Consider the following 17,327-nt stretch of genomic DNA (forward strand, 5'->3'; position numbering starts at 1 on the left):
CTTTTAATCTTTAATAAATTAGTGTATTCTAATTTTTCTGTTGGAAGCCGCCCAGAGTAGCTGGGGAAACCCAGCCAGATGGGCGGAGTATAAATAATAAATTATTATTATTATTATTATTATTATTATTATTATTAATTTGTCGGATTAAATGTGATAACCATGTTTGTGATATATTCTGTGCTTCTGCAGTTACACCTTTAATATGTGAATTTTGTTTTTGGCATTCTAAGATATTACCTTTTGCAGAATAATAATAGAAACACCTATTTATCCCTTATGGTTCAGAAAATAAGCTTGTAAAAAATGTTTGGTGAAATATCAGACATTAAAGGAGGCTGAGGTAGACTTCCAACATTCAAGGATTAGTAATTTTGTACTAGCTTGTGTATAGTAAGCATTTCTTATTACACAAAATAAGCAAATTGCACCCATTTTTGAAGCACAACGTGAGACATCATAGCATAATTCCCAGTCTTCGAATATAGTATGCTTATACAAACAAAAGTCCTACCAACGAAAGCATCAATTTTTCACCTGCTTTTACAAAATATAACAGTGGGACAAAGCAGATGAGGTAAAAATTGATGTACAGTATAGTATTATGAGGAATGGTTGAGCTGAAATACTGCAAAGATGCCACGAGGAAAACATCCTTCAAACATTTGTTTCCTACACATTGCCAGCTGTGTCCTCCAATACTGTATTACACATGATTTTATTTTAAAGAGACAGATTATCCTGCTGAAAAACAAAAACAAAAACACCCCTCTGGATTTGTGTGCTCATCAGTATTTTATTTGTCACAGAAATATCGGGAAATATTAGTATGAATCTCTCCTTTAAAGCCATCAATTTCAGCTGATGCTTGACAGTAGGGCAGATTCAAGGACACCCACCTTTCAGCTTTAATAGTGATCAAGTTGAAAAAGCCTCCTGCTGAACAGAACATTTGAATACCCTCTATGTATAGTGAAGCAAAGTAAGAGCACACATCTAAATACCACACTGGAGCTGTCACTCAGGCTATTTCCCTGTTAAGTCAACATAGAAGGTTTAAAATCACTTGCTTATTGGGAAGGTAGACCCTTCCAGCTGCCTCTAGTGCAATGCATCAAAGGCATACCCTTCAAAATGTAACAAAACATTTTCTTGGGTCACTTTTAATACACAGCACAGCATTTCTTCTAGTATCATATACACTGTGAATGAAAGCTGCAGTTGCATTTATCTCTGCATGTACAATTTCAGGGTCCTTTTGAAGGTGATCGCTTGCAATTGAAAGGACCCAAGAACAGATGCCTTAGAGTAGCTGCAGACCAGGGTGAGAAACCTTTGGCAACTTCCATCAGCCCTGATAATCGGCTATGGTGACTTGGCTGATAGGAGTCAGAGTCTAACATCTGGAAGGCCATAAGGTTCCCCAAGCCAAGGGACCTTTTCTAATAGCTGCTAGGGATAGATGGATCATTATATTTCTGATCTGTTTCTGCTTGTCTGTGTTCAGCCCCAAATCCGTTCCATCCCAATTCCAGAGGGAGGGTCTTTTCACCCTGGGTTTTGATTTTTTCCCCAGAGTGGTGAGCAGCTTGATATCGTTTTCTCGTGCCAGGTAAAGCTTTTAAAACACAAAAGTCTCCCAGGCATTGGATTAATTCCAGTTTTACCAGTCTACGGTCAGCTGTGCCACTATAATTTTAATTGTTTTGTGCCTAATTATTGTTTATTGTAAGCTGCTCTATAAGAGTACTTTTATAGACTGAATATTAGGATATTTGATGTGTTGAGGAAATAAATCCAAAGCATTTTGCTGTACTTTAACCGCTTCCATTTGCAGAAAAGTTTAATATGTAGAAGGTAGCTGAAGACTTGCAACAGTGACCTATTACTAGTCTCAGAAAGGGTTTGTGACAAATTAAAAGCAGGGGTATGCTGAAATGGCTTGATCTCTACAACTTATTCTCATTTTAGTCTCGTCAAGGTATTTAGAGAATGACACATCAATCAGTTTCTCATACAATGTGTGCCACAGTGCAAGCAACCAATATCCTGCTCGAGGGTGGCCTTAAACCCTTTGGATCAAAATCTGTCAAATGGGAAGAGAGCTTGGCAGAGAGGTGAAGAAGTCTCCACAGGCTGCTCTAGCTACGTGGGCAACTGGCACAAACTGGCCTGTGGGGAGGGACAAAAACAACATTAAATGCATGCTGCAGTTCCCGCTGGATTGCACCTTCCTCCACAGAGCCATCTACTTTCAACTGCCCTGTGGGAAGGATTCCAGAAAAGCAAGGGAGGCAAGCCAGAGTTAATATCAGGAACCCGTTCCTGTTGCAGCTGGACTGTTTCCTCCTTTTACAACGCTATCTACCAGCAGCTGCCCTGCTAGGAATCCTCTTTATAATTTGCTCTATGGTGATACTGCTCTTTCCTCACTCCTCCCCTTCTCAATATACACATTGGTGTTACTTATAAGCAGCAGTCAAAGGATTTGCAGCCTCAAATATGGGATATAGATAGCTGTAATAAATACATGAAAGAACACTGACATAAAAAGGCTTCCTGAAATCTCAGTAATTTTATACTATTCTTTTAAATGATAAATACAAAATACCCATAACTGTATGGCTAGCATGATTGGGTTGCCTTCACTTGCTTTGACATAGAAATTGAAATATATTGGCATGCTGAGGCACTCAAGCATCCATGTAAAAATGTATTTTCTCAGTACTACCCGAGAACAGATGTGTGCCACTCTTCCTGACTGCCAGGTGGATGAATTCATTTATTCGAAATGTTTGTATTTTACTCTTCAGCAAATTTTCTAGGGCAGTTCACAAAAATGAGATAAAAAATGAATAAATAAAATATAAACAACAATACAATAAAAAGATAAATACATTAAAAACCGTGAGAGTGCACAAATGCCTAGCAATGAAAGGATAGCAATACTGACATCAGCAAGGCCTCTCTGGGCAGGCAGGGAATGCCACAAATATGGTGCCACCACTGAGGAGGTTCTCAGTCTGGTCACCAACCACTTCACCTCAGTTGGAAGAGGCACCTGAAGGAAAGCCTCACAAGGTTACCACATTGGGCATGCAGAAGAGCCCGTCAACAGGCCTCTCTCTCTTCTCTAACATTCTCCACTGGCACTATCAAACCACTACTAGGAACTTTATGCTAGATCTCATTAGTAGAGGGGTGTGTGGTGGGGGTTGAGATGATGTGAGTTTCAGAAGAGCAGAATTCATTATTTGAATTCAGAATTGAGACAGAATTTATCACGATGAGACTCTCACAATTCACTGACTTTTTCAAACGTCAAGTTTTTAGCTCTTAGTTATACACTTGAAAATGCAAATCCAGGTGAGTGGAAATAAAGAGGGACTTAGCAAGATCTCTAAATAGCTATTGTCTTCAATGCCATGCATGGTTCTGTGTCAGCCTGACATCATTTTACCCTCTCTGTCTAATTTACACTCACCAAAAGTATTATAGTTTTGATTGTTTGCCCCGTCCCAACATGAGAATCCAAGGTTCAATTCTAACACACATATAGGGTGCCAAAATTCAATTATAGTTTCCCTGCTGTTTGGGGCTGGTTTGTACAGTGTGCAAAACTGCACCAATGTCATTTCCTGCTTCTCTTTCCTTTTCAAGCTTTTTTCCCTACTGGAACCTTGACTCTGTAAAGAAATTTGCATATTTCTTGCAGCGCATGCTTACTAGTTTAGTGTACACATCATCCGTTGAGCTTTTTGTAAGAAATTCCCAACTGGTATCTTCTTCACCACTTGCAGATTCGGTGGTACTGTGGTCCTGGTGAAAAAGTTTTGTTTTTCAATTTAGGAATGTGAATTTCACTTAAAATTTTAACAATAAAACTACAGAATATATTTCTTTGGAGGGAGACTCAACAGATCAGCCTTGCTTTCATGAACAGTGTTCAACTGGTCATCTGGGCTATAGTCCACAAGGCTCTGGAAACACAAATATCCACATACGACCATTCAGATCACTCTTGTTTTCTGTCAATTCACTGCAATCCCAGCCTTGGCTTAGATGGCACATTTCCCACAAAAAAACATGCTGTATAGAGGTTAGGAACCAAAAAGCAGCAGTAGGAAGAGAATAAGGTACAGAACACTGAGGATTTGGGTTTCTGACTCTTTTGCAGAGAACACACGTACATTTTCAGATGTTAGTTCACCAGCATGACAGTTAGAAATGTGTCTCAATAAGAGAGAAAGAAAAAGAAAAAGGGAGGAAGAAAGAAAGAAAGAAAGAAAGAAAGAAAGAAAGAAAGAAAGAAAGAAAGAAAGCAAGCTGATATTCCCGGGAAGTTTAATAAATCCCAGATCCTGAACATGCATCAAATGAGCCACGCTCTGTACACTCTCAAACTCTTAATAAAACAGCAGTGGTTAACTGGCTGTTATGGTTCAGTTTTCCGCCTGAAGTTTTACTGTTGGTTTTAAATATATGTAAGTTTTTAAAATTCTGTAAACTACCCTGGGAACCAATTTTGGTTGAAAGGCAGCCTATAAATAACAGAAATGAAAAATAACAGGTTTTCAGAAGATGAAATCTTCCACTCAAATTAACTGGAAAGTATCCATAGCCTTCAAAGCCAGATTTTCTAGAGTTAGCCCAGTGAATTTTGGTCTGCTTCACTGTGTACACACACAGGACAAAGGATGCCAGCACACCCCACATCTTTAGTAACATTTAAAAAAACGTTGGTGTACTGCAACATGATTAAACCATGCAACTGCATAATGTTACGTATTTCACCAAGTCATTACCAGAATAATGTTGTTTGGGTATAAAAGACACACAAAGTTGGAAAAAAATGCTATAGAGTGAGAAACCACAAAGAAACTAAAGCAGAAGAACTGGATAATAGAAGGAAATATTTGACTCAATACCAGGGAACATCAATGCAGCAAAAAAATAAAATACAATCAGGGAAACAGTAATTATCCAGAAATTTACGCACTACTCATGGGTTATGATAGAAAATCAACTCTATAATAAAAATGATAACAAGGGTATTTGAAGAGGGCATGGACCAATGTGAAGGAGGAAACTCTTTTCTCTTATTTATAAAGTAAACATGCAATCATTGGGCTTGCAAGTCAAAATAAAAGGCAACATAATAGATGTTCATTATTAAACTTCTGGAATTCCATATTATGATATTTCACCAATATACATACAGCATCTTTTTGGTCCGGCTTCCAAATGAGTTTGGCAGCAATCCCAGGGTTTCCTGACTGTAGAAACCTACTTTCTCTGTGAGTCAGATACTGCTTTGTTTTCAATGGATGCTGGAAGAAACTGGCCATTGTCCAAAATGGTGGTTTTCCCAAAGACAACTCAATGAGCTTCAAATGTGAAGTTGGCATAAGACCAGATGTAGTTGTGTCAAGAGGTCGAAATATGACCTGCAGTTTGTAGCTTGGCACATTTTCTTGAGTTATTTGCTATGTACATAGGTTTTTTTCTGGCTTTCTGATTGTTTAGATTGTACTGTGGATGGCACAACAGTATTTGGAGACAGGGGGCTTGTAGGCACATGCAATAGCTGCATTTTCCACAGACATATGCAAGGTCTACCTCTGGAGCCACTCCATGAATCCATGAATTGGTAATATTCATTAAATCCAGGAGAAGAATGTTCTGTTGTTGACAATAGTTGTTACATTTGGATAGGAATAAGTACAAGTGAAACTCTCCATTGTCCTTGAAAATTCACACTCAGTTCTGCACAAGATGAAAAGTTCTACCTGATGCTCTGGCATGCAAGGGAATAACACTGTTGATATTTCTCCATCTCCAATGTCATGTTGACTCTAACAAGTGATAGAAGGTTCCTGTTTTAATGGATGGCATGATCCATTAAAAGTGATAATTAGACCCTAATTTGAAGTTGGGATAGAGTTTGGATTCAAGTGTTTGCCTGGCAACTAATTTACAATTTTTGAGAAAGGTATTGCAGAGAGTAGCAGCCTTGTAACTCCAGACAGTCTTGAACAAAACTGATTATTATTTGGATCTGTTTTAGCCTGCCTTCCAACTGAATTAGGAAAGATATGGCTGTCAACTTGATGGATAACTTACATAGGGGAATGCACAGGGGGAGTGCAACCCTGTGAGTTCTCCTGAACCTTTCTGTAGCTTTTGATATCATCACTCATAGTATTTTGCTGGGCCGCCTTGCTGGAACAGTTTCTGAAGGCACAATATTATGGAGGCTTTGGCCCTTTCTGGAGTGTTGGTTCCTAGACTCAATGCCCAGGTGGTATTGATGGACAAGACAATTGTTTATGAGAAGCTTCTATAGAATGCAGCTGTGAGAGGACAAGGTAGATGTTTGGAGTCCACAACACCTATACTGTATCAATTTGCTGCCCATTTGTCTCAGAACTTCATATAAAGAGGTTGTGCTGACCTACACGGAGAGCCCCTTTATTCTCATTATGCTCTTTAACACACACATATACATCAACAAGACCCGCAAGGATGTCACTCCAAAAAACACTGAGGGTGCCCCTATGTGAACTGGAGTGCTCCGTCCTTGGTTTGGGGAGAGGAAAGTGCTTCAGGTATCAGGTTTTCAGCATAGTTCATCTTTGCGTTTAATGTTTCAAACTTAAATAGAGCTGATTTTGCATCATTGAAAAAATGCAAACAGATGCGCACAACAGTGAACCATGCCAGCTATTGCATTATGAAGGGAAATTCATGCTCTCTTGGCCTTCTGCTGAATTTTTTTGTAGAGTTTAATTAGATGAATGCCATGGTTTATATTAATCTGCTAATTATGATTAATTGCTTTCATTTAGGAAACACTAATCAGAAAGTATCTTACCTCAATGGAAGACTGGGAGCTGGAGGGTAATGGGAAAGGAGCAACAGCCATCTGGTTAAATGCATCATCATTGCTGAAAAGTGAGCGAGAGAGGGAGAGAAGAGGGAATTAATACATTAGACAAACTGCAAAAACATCTTCATTTTCTTTTATTGGTTATTTTAGTTATCTCTTGCATTCACAACCCTCCTTTAAGGTGGTATACATAGAATTTCTAGGTGGGCTCCCAACTCTGCACTGACCAGATCCAGAACTGTTTAGCAAGAGCAAGAAAAATGCACCTTCAACACAATAAAGTACATAGCCCTGTAAAAATGTAAGGCATTTAGATACTGGCCAAATAATGCATCACTGTCTCTTTATTTTGCTTAAAACAAGGGGGCAAGAAGTTCAGCACTAAGAACCACATTGGAAATGCGTTGTAATTTGGAAAGCTTCCATATTTTAAATTGCATGCAAATAACCCAGCACCACTTATAGTATGATTAGGGCCCATATAGTGGGGCCCAGCATACTGTTTTAACAGGCCTACCTGTTATTTCCTGCTTATGTTTCCTGCCAATGGCTATTTCCAACAGTACTTTCAATACTGCTCTCTCCTGTAACATTTACATAGTGTGCTATGCTCCCATCAATTTTTTGTACGGTAATTTTTTATATCAACATTTATTTGCAGCTGTTGGAAGTGCACATTGGAGGGTTTGGAGAGAGGTGTGATCAGAATGCTGATGATACCCAACTATCTTTCTCTGTACAACTGAGCCAGTTGAGGCTGTGCAGGTCTTGGACTGCTGATTAGATACAGAAGTGGGTCAAAGGGGGGCAATACGTTGAATATAAATCCTGATAAGGGTAGGTCTGCAAATCGGGGAGGTTTTCTGTTCTGGACAGGTAGCACTCTCACTGAAGGAACTGGTGTGTGACCTGGGAGCATAGCTGTCAATTTCTCCCTTTTTTTAAAAGGGAAATTCCCTTATGCTGAATAGGCTTCCTCGCGAGAAAAGGGAAAACTTGACAGCTATGCCTGGGAGTGCCATTAGAACCATTACTGGAGGCTCAAGTGACCTTTGCAGAAAGAAGTGCCTTTTACCACATTTGGCCTTGCCACAGTACATAAGAACATAAGAAAAGCCTGCTGGATCAGGCCCATGGCTCATAATGGCCAACCAGAGGCCTATGGGAAGTCAAAAAGCAGGATCTCAGGTCAACAGCAGACATCCCACTTGTAATTCCCAGCAAGTGGCATTCAGAAGCTCACAGTGAAACAGAGACCTCAAGACTGGAGGTGCTTTGCGTGGGGCTGTTCTTAGGCTTCCCAGACTCAATAGAGGACAGGACTTCTGTGCCTCTAATTGCCCTGCTCTCTTTTGAGTCTGGAAACCTTAAAGAGAAACCAGCAGACCCTTTGCTTGGAAATTAAACAAAGGGTCTGCTGGTTTCTCTTTAAGGTTTCCAGACTCAAAAGAGAGCAGGGCAATTAAAGGCACAGAAGTCCTGTCCGCTATTGAGTCTGGCAACCCTAGCTGTTCTTGAAGAAAGCTTCAGCTAGTGCAAACAATGGTGGCTACACTTTTATCTGGGGTGTCCTGTCACAAATATGTAATACCAATTCGAAAAGAAATACACAGACTCTCTATATGTTACCACTTCAAGGTACTCCTATTGACTTGCAAAACCCTATGCAATCTGGGGAATAGACACCTGGGAGAATTCCTTATCCTGTGTATACCTGCCTGCTTGTTAAGATCTGCTGAGGAACCCTTCTTAGCTGAGCTATATGACAACATGGGAATAAAGCCTTCTCAGTGGCGGCACCTAGTTTGGAACTCCTTGCCCTCTGAGATATGGATGAGGCCTACTCTTTAACCTTCTGGTTCTTTGGCCAAGTTTTTGGTGGCCTAAAGTACCAGGCCAGATTTTTTTTTTTAATTTGACTGGTTGTAACTATCAACATTGTTTATAGTACTAGTATGATGCATCTAGATTTGTTTTAATTGATAAGCCCCTCTGGATTTGTATTTGTAATGAAGAACATATAAAAATATTTTAAATGAAGTATAAAACTTGTAAATTAAAAGGATTACTACTGCTGCTGCAGGTGGTGCTGTGGGTTAAACCACAGAGCCTAGGGCTTACCGATCAGAAGGTCGGCGGTTCGAATCCCTGCGACGGGGTGAGCTCCCGTTGCTCGGTCCCTGCTCCTGCCAACCTAGCAGTTCAAAAGCACCTCAAAGTGCAAGTAAATAAATAGGTACCATTCCAGCAGGAAGGTAAACGGTGTTTCCATGCGCTGCTCTGGTTCACCACTTAGTCATGCTGACCACATGACCCGGAATCTGTACGCCGGCTCCCTCGGCCAGTAAAGCGAGATGAGCGCCGCAACCCCAGAGTCGTCCGCAACTGGACCTAATGGTCAAGGGTCCCCTTTACCTTTACTACTGCTGCTACATTTATATCTCACCTTTCCTAAAAGGAACTAAAGGTGGGGTACATAGTTCTCCCCTCTCCATTTCATCCTCACAACAACCCTGCAAGCTCTGTTAGGCTGAAAGACTGTAATGGGCCCAAGGTTGCCTGACTGAGTGAGGGATTTGAACCCTGGTCTCCCAGGTCTGACACTTTAACCACTATACTACACTGGATTGCCATGTTAAGCCCCCCCCCCAAGCGGCCTAACAAGGACTGGTGCATTTTCTTCTAATAACTAGTGATGCAGTGCCTTTTTTCTGGGGAGGGGGGTTATGCAGGGGTATGCATACGCCTAAACATTTTGCAAATCTAAGTTTGGCCTCACTGAGGGGCAGTATTTCAACATGAGTAGGAAAATTAGAGTACCCCTAAACATTTTTTTAGAAGAAAAAAGCACACTGTAGTGATGTACTAATATAGTTGATAGAAACAATTTCTGATTAAGGCAATCAATATTATACTTTCAACCTCTCATATTCTTGTTTAGCAAAGAACGTGATGGGCTGGGCAGCCAGAAATGACAATATTTGAACAATGCATACAGAAGTACACAGAATATTCTTACAGATAAATGATACTCAGCTGTGCTTCACATTTCCAAGAACCTCCCTTTAAAACAGTACAGCATGTAAAACAGCAATTTTCTAGCTCCTTTTGTTTTCCCAAGCATACAAACCAATTATGATGTAGCTCCTGCTGATGAGAATTAATCAGCATATCTAAAAGCTCCATAACACCTGGTAATTTCTGTCTGGTGCCCATTTAGGTTCTGCCAGTTGTTGGGTTTAATTTTTTTGTGAAAAATATATATATAAAACAGCTAATCATCACAAGTAACAAGGAAATCAGCACAAAGCCCCCGCAGCCCTTGATGCAGCCTCTAATGAGGAGATCTGTAAGCAGTAAAACAACTTCAGACATTCTATAAAGGTCCTCTCTTTTGATTTAGGCAACAAGAAGGCTTTGTGGCAAGTTCTGCACATACAGCAAAGCTATTCCCTTTCCCCAGCCTCTCCTAATCTTAGGAAAGGGGTGTGAAGAGCTGCAGTTTAAAGACTGGGGAGCGGAGCAGAAGTAATTGGAAAAGCTTGTGCCTCAGGGGGAAACTAGATACCAGAGCAGTACCTTTGCACACTAATGTTTAGGAAGGCTTAAACAAGTGGTTTTCCCAGTCCCGAAAGTAATGATACGGAGTACAGAAAAACACACGATGTGACAATGCAATGCAGGGCTGCCATTTCCAAAAGAAGTCCACTGTAGGGCATGATGTAACTCCACCACCCTCAAGTGCCCTTTGGATCCTTGCCATTGTTTCGAGCAATTTTTAAGCACACCTCTGCCACCTGCCTTCCCCCATCCCCATTAAATCTGCACCGTGTGCAATTTCAGAAAGAGATGGTAATTTTTATTCATATAAAGCAACTCTCTCTGAGGTAAGAGGAAAGAAATAAAGAAAACTAGGCGAAAAGAGGTTGCCGCACATAATCTATTCCTGCTGTGACTGTACATATTCAACACAACTTTAGTCCCGCTTCAAAGGAGGCTGCTTCAAAAGTAATGGCGTGTTTTAAACGGCACCACAGAAAATAAATAAATGGACTTTTGTACTACCATCTCAGCAGCTGTAAAACAGAATATATTTATTTTACAATGAAAAGTAATAGCAACTTCGCTTTCACGATAAAGCAGGCCAGTGAGGGGGCCTGAACACAATGTTGAAATTACAGTGCGTGACAATAAAAACTCAGCACAAATGCAACCATCTGCCACAGCCTTTCAATTCCCAGTAGTACTATAGTAAAAAAAGGTGAATTCCCACATGCACATTTCTCAAGTTCACAATCAGTTTGTGACTCCCATGTGTAAAATGATGATCACGGACACCAAATGCTATAATTTATCTCCAGGTGGAAGTGTGAAAAGCCCCCATCAAAAAGTCCCAGGTTTTAATTCATTTAAAGAAATACGCTGGGGAAAGTGTGTGAATATGCATGTCAGCTAAAGGATCCTAATAACAATGGGATACATAGGATTTATTTCAGAAGTACAGGAACACAGGAAGCTGCCTGATACAAAGTCAGACCATTGTTCTATTATCTACATTGATTGACAGCAGCTCTCAAGGATTTCAGACGGTAAATTCCAGCCCTACCTGAAGATGCCAGTGATAGGACCCGGAAATCTTCTGCAAACAAAGCAGATGGCCTGCCACAGAGCAGAAAATAGGAGGAACTAAAATTCGAACTGGATCCAGTGGATATCCTCCACAAATGGAAGGAATCCTTCAGTTGATGGCAATTTCCCTTCTGTTTGCAGAAGTGACTAGGATCTTTCTGGTAGAGGCTTCTGCCGACAGAAGGGATCGTGGAGAAACTTTTTACTAATTCCTCTTCCGCCTCTCAGTCCCCGCGCCACATCCTGCACTGTTGCAGAGGGTATGTCAATTCTCCAGAGCAGATTTTTCAAGGCCACAAGCAGACTGCAGGGAAAAGGGACATCTTGTGAAAATCACTTCTCCCCAAACCCCTTCCATCTATTGCTGGAGCTCTGCTTTACAGATCTCTGCATCCAAGTGCCTGTATTTTCAAATTTAACTGTATCTCATTTGCCTACTTTATCATCACAAGTGCCAGCTATTATTATACCCTGTGGTTCAGTATTTTAGACCATACGTATCTCTATAATGAATACATTGTTAGTTATCTACAATATTTGGTTTGTTATTATTTAAATCCTAATATTTCCAAGTACTGTATTGTCTTGGAATTTATTAATTCGTGTCACATTTTTCACAGTTACATTTTAACAGCCGTTAAACAGATAGATGCTTCATCTATCTAAACAAGCAAAACAAGGAAGACTGACAATCCCATGCTTTAATAAGCAAAGACATTAGGAAAAGAGTTTCTTTTAAGATCAGAGTTTTGTGGTTTACAAAAAAACAACCAACAACTTGGGGCCAACTATGTACACACCATTTTAATACCACAAGTATACAGAATGGAACAAATGACCACACACAATGGAGCTTAGGCCTCCTTCAGACTTGTCATTTACAAAAAGTACTTTTCGTGGCTGAAAATTATAATGGTAGAGGCAACCTGAACTTCAGTGATTATTATCAATTTTTATAGTGTTGATTTAGTCAAGCTGAGAATACATGTGGCTCCAATGTGGAGATTCACTCTCTCTTTTCAGAGCAGCTAAAACCTATTAACCCTGCCTCCAGATCAAGATAAAAAAATTCCTTCCAGTAGCACCTTAGAGACCAACTAAGTTTGTCATTGGTATGAGCTTTCGTGTGCATGCACACTTCTTCAGATACCAATCCAGATCAAGTCAGGGAGAAAACTGAAATCCCCCTGCCATGACCCTAGCTGCCGCTGCCGCTGCTGCCTCCTTCCTTTCCTAAAACTTCCTGAGTTACACCATCAGTAGTGAGAGGGGTTCTTAAGAGATCTAATTCATAACAATTCATGAACTGCTTCAGTTTTAAGGCAAGTAGGATGGACCTACCTTTTGATATACAGTGGACCCGCCGGATACGAATTAAATTTGTTCCGGGGGTCCATCCACAACCTGAAAAGTCTGTAGGCAGAGGCGTTGCTTCTGTGTGTGCTTGTGCCCGGCACGATTGAGCGCTTCTGTGCATGCGCACGGGGGTGGAACCTGGACGAATACCCTTCCGGGTTGCCGCGTTTGTAATCCGAAAGTTACATATCCAGAGCAGTACGTAACTAGAGGGTCCACTGTATAAAGGTTTGATTCAAGTTTATTTTAAAGTTTATGTTGAGGGCCCTCATTAGGACTAAAAGGCTATTTATATATTATATGGTGCTTTTTCTGGGGGGGGGGGGGGACGCTGGGGTATGCATAGCCCTAAACATTTTGTGAATATTTGTACTTTTGTCCATTTACTGTATTTATTTTTTCCGATTTGAACTATAAAATGGTGGTTTTCTTGAGTCAAAATGAGAGTACCCCTAAACATTTTTTAAAGAAAAAAAGCACTGATACTATATATATACCTATGTAAAATTCAAGTATCTGTTAGACTGTTAGGGGGGAAGAGAGAATTCCTATGCAAAACTAACCATTCTTTATCACTGGCCCCATTTTATATTTATTTATTTATTTAAATAAACCGATCCAATCTTTTGCAGAACAAGGCAATGGCCAATCCCACTTGGATCCAGTTTCATATATTATTTTTCTACCGTCTGAGCAGCTTTCCCCAGACATATTTTCAAATGCAATTAAGTAATGGAGAGTGAGTTGCTGTACACGACATTTAATTTCAGTAACTGAGAAAAGTAAGAGGAGGCTAAAAGCAAGATCATTAATCTCCTCTGGTTGCCTTGCACTGCCAAGGATAACAACTATTTTTTCATTTTACTAGGTCTGCTCTTCAACCATAGTCACATATGGTCAAACTTATTGAGACTTTAAGATCCAGACACAGTGACTCTAAGGTTGATATAGTTATAAAGTATATGGAGCATAGATTTAGTCACTACTTACATTTCTCAGAAAGCAGGGTCAGTAACAAACAGTGGGTACCAGAATCAAACTTCAGTATTCATAGGGTTGACATATTTCAAAAAGTAAAAACCAGGAGACCCCAAAAGTTGTTGAGCTTTTTAGGAAACTTCCAAAATTGTTCAGCTTTTTTTTTTTTTACAATGCCAAAAAGAAAAGAAACCCTCCTCCCCCGGACATCAGTTTTCCCCTGACCTATACTACACAAGAAACCAAGGATGGAGGTGGTTTCATTTTCACTCTTGATTACCAGCATAGATAAACACAACTCTGAGATGGGGATGAGGCTACCATTCTGGCTTCAAAACAGCGTGAAATGTATAAAATACGCATTAAAAATCGACATGCATCTACAGAAATAGCTGGTGCATGATGGCTTTCAGGGTACTGTACTGCAAAATCTGATAAATGGCTGAACATGCAATAGAAAACCATAATGTTAACTGCGTAGGCAACAGATTTTAACAGTCACTGGCGCATGCCACAGCCAAACTAAAGCTGTTTGCCTTGAGGGGGAAACCATTCCATAATATCCAACTAAGAAGAGAGAATCTGAACAAGTGATAGTCTTCCAATCCTAAAACTGGGAAACACATTTCCATGTTAATTCTGTAGTTGGCCGCCACAGGACATCAAAGCTTGCTTTAAAAAAGGTGGTGTGTTTTTTTACATACAGCAATAGCCTCCTCACAAAATTGTCCCAATGATGTTTACATCAACACTGTAAGCTAAGCCAATATTAATATCCCTGCCTTACAGATGTGATAAGGGCAGAGTAAGGTGAAGCCTTTTAGTAAGTTCATGCCTGCAGTGATATAGATCAGCCAAAGGTAGGGTCTGGGAGAGATTAAAGGACATGCTTAATTGTTTGGCTGGCTGGTGTTCCTAGCGAACTTAGGTCCTCTATACATCCTACAATATTTCACCTCTCAGTTCCTTCTCCATTCACCATATTTCCATGCCTCTCATGTATAGTGCAATTTCTTTCCCCAGTCTCTTTCAAAATGTCATACCAGATCATATACAAAACTATGCTTCAGAAAATTATTTCCACATCTAGCAGGTAATAGCATCATGCTTGTCCGCTGCCTACCTTTACCCTGTGGCAGCCGACCTATTTGCATTCCACAGATGAGGCATCCCATCTGCAATGTGAGCTGTTTTGCTACCAGCCAAAGTGATGACAAAGGTCCTCAAATGGTTTTCTTTGCAGTGCACCAACCAACCAACCAACCAACCAACCAACCAACCAACCAACCAGTTTGCCATTTGTTCCCCAGTCACACTATCAAGCAAAGGCCAAATAATAACAATAAGAATTGCTAGTGTTACTAGTGCTAGTGTTTTCACATAGCAGAACGGACTTTCCTGTCCAATTGCATTCCCTCGTCTTCCTGGAAAACCTCTCCTGAGGGTCAGTGAGACCCTTCAGAATGGTGTTTGATTCAGCACAGGGTTTGGCACTTTCAAAAATTGGTAGAAAATGGAGACCTCCTGCTCTTCTCTCTCCTTCTCCATTTCCACACAAACACAAGCATCTTTCACTTGCACCAGGGGATCATTACATCCAAACCAACATGTCACAAATATTTTCTCCTTCGTCTAAAAATCTGCTGGGCACTCTACCTTCTTAAAAGATCGAATAAAACAGTAGTTCCGCCCACTGGGCTAAAATCTAATCAGGCAGTCTCCTAAAAGCTGAACTGAACACACAGTCAGCAAAGCTTATTGTAGCAGTAAAAGCAAAACATGGGTTTAGTAACTAAGCCGGATTCCAATCTTGTAGAGCAGGGACGGGGAAACCCTTTTCAGCCAAGAAGCCACATCCCCTTGGGGGCAACTTTCTGAGGGCCACATGCTATTGATGGGTGACAAAAAAAGCAAACAGGGCAAGTGATTATACAGCCACTGAAAAGTCAGAGGTTTATAAACATGTGCCTCTCCATCCAGACAAGCAAGGACACATTCCTTGTGTGGTTTGGGGAGGAGGCCTGTGTGGAGGAGAGGGCTAGATAGAGGCCTAGAGGCCTCAGATTCTCCACCCCCAGAGCCCATGGTGTGGGGTGAAGCACCTGCCTCAAGCGGTGGAAGTTCAAGAGAACTTCTGGCATGCAGCGTTGCTGCTCATCTTCCCCACCCCTGGGTGGAGAAGCTGAGTGAGTGGCAACACTATGAGGAGCACCCTGGCTCCCACCGAATACAGTGAGAGCTGGGATGCGGTAGCAGCGGAAGTGGGGCATGGCAGAGGGGCAGGAGGGGCAATTCCCATTTTGCCTCAGGTGGGGAAACAGGACAGGCTGCCCATGAGGAAATGCTGGCTTTCCTGTTTGTTGCCGGCTTGAATTACTTTCCTTGCTTTAAAGAACTGCCCAGGGAATGGAATGGCAAGGGGAAGAGCGAAAGAGAGAGGCACGCCTAAGGTCAGCAGGTAGCATAAGGGGAGCAGGCCTTTCTCTTCTAGTGCCTGCTTTCTCTCGTATCATGCCAATGCTACCTTGTTTTTCCTCCTTTCTGCTTGTGTAATATACACAAATTAAAAAAACCAAACCCAGTCATTCAGCTGCTAGGCAATGGCCTCCTGTGCTCTCTTATCACTTCTGGGACCACCCAGCAGCATAGACATTAATGCACCAACCCAACTGAGCTTGCATAAATGAGAGTAGCAGATCCACCTGTGAGGAGCTCTTTCAAAAGGTTAAAATGCCACCAGCCGGATTCTTGGCAAGGAAGGAGAAGCAGGAGGGAACCATTAAAAAATGAGCCCCCTGCGCCTCTCCTTGAACAGCTGATTGCCGGGGTCTTTCTGAAAGGTCTCCATGTGTACAACCCCCAACTACCTGATTTGAAAGGTTAGCCGCCAGCACAGGACCTGTTTATGCACCCAATTCCCCATCCAGCTGAGGCCATGGAAATGGAAACCTTCATTTGAACACACTATACCTGCTGGCTAGAGTACAGTGATTGCCTTGTTGTTAACTGAATGGATATATGTAATAATCGAAATATGGCAACAAAGGCAAATAAATGACATGCGCACAAATTGTCCTCATGGATTTCATTCAAGGCGTCTCCAGACTGGGGGTGGGGAGCCTTTTTTCTCTTGAATGCTGCATTCCCTTTAGGGCTAAAGTCAGGGGCCACATGCCTGCAGTAGGCAGAGTCCCGCCCCCCCCCCATTCTTTTTCTCTCTCAATCTGACTTCTCCCTCCCCCTTCTTTCAAGTCCAATGGGCTGCTGAGGGAGGGATTTTGGTTCTTGCCAGAGGCCTGAACTAACCACAGGGGGCTTTACCATTCTCCTTCCACCTTCCATCTCCCCCAACCTCATTTTTCCTCTCCCACCCACCTTCTATCCCCTGGGCTCCCCCCAATCACATGAAATTAGGCAAAAGGCTGCAGGTTCCCCATTTCTGTTCCAAACTGGAGCAATTGTGTACTGATTTAGG

At 41.3% G+C, this 17,327-nt stretch overlaps 1 protein-coding gene across 12 annotated transcripts in view; it reads right to left on the minus strand.

The window, feature by feature from the left end:
- Positions 1 to 17,327, minus strand: part of PATJ (PATJ crumbs cell polarity complex component) — a 159,642-nt gene that overhangs the window by 39,469 nt on the left and 102,846 nt on the right. For 8 of the 12 annotated variants that reach the window (XM_035122728.2, XM_035122725.2, XM_060276854.1 and 5 more), the window contains 2 exons: positions 6,875 to 6,947; positions 3,727 to 3,819 (listed from right to left, as the gene is read on the minus strand). In XM_035122728.2, coding sequence (XP_034978619.2) covers positions 3,727 to 3,819; positions 6,875 to 6,947 — 166 coding nt within the window. The remainder of the gene's footprint in view (positions 1 to 3,726; positions 3,820 to 6,874; positions 6,948 to 17,327) is intronic. The other 4 variants (XM_060276858.1, XM_060276860.1, XM_060276857.1 and 1 more) reach the window with 1 other exon arrangement.

Source organism: Zootoca vivipara, chromosome 7 (assembly GCF_963506605.1).
Source record: "Zootoca vivipara chromosome 7, rZooViv1.1, whole genome shotgun sequence".
In the NCBI taxonomy this organism is placed as follows: domain Eukaryota; kingdom Metazoa; phylum Chordata; class Lepidosauria; order Squamata; family Lacertidae; genus Zootoca; species Zootoca vivipara.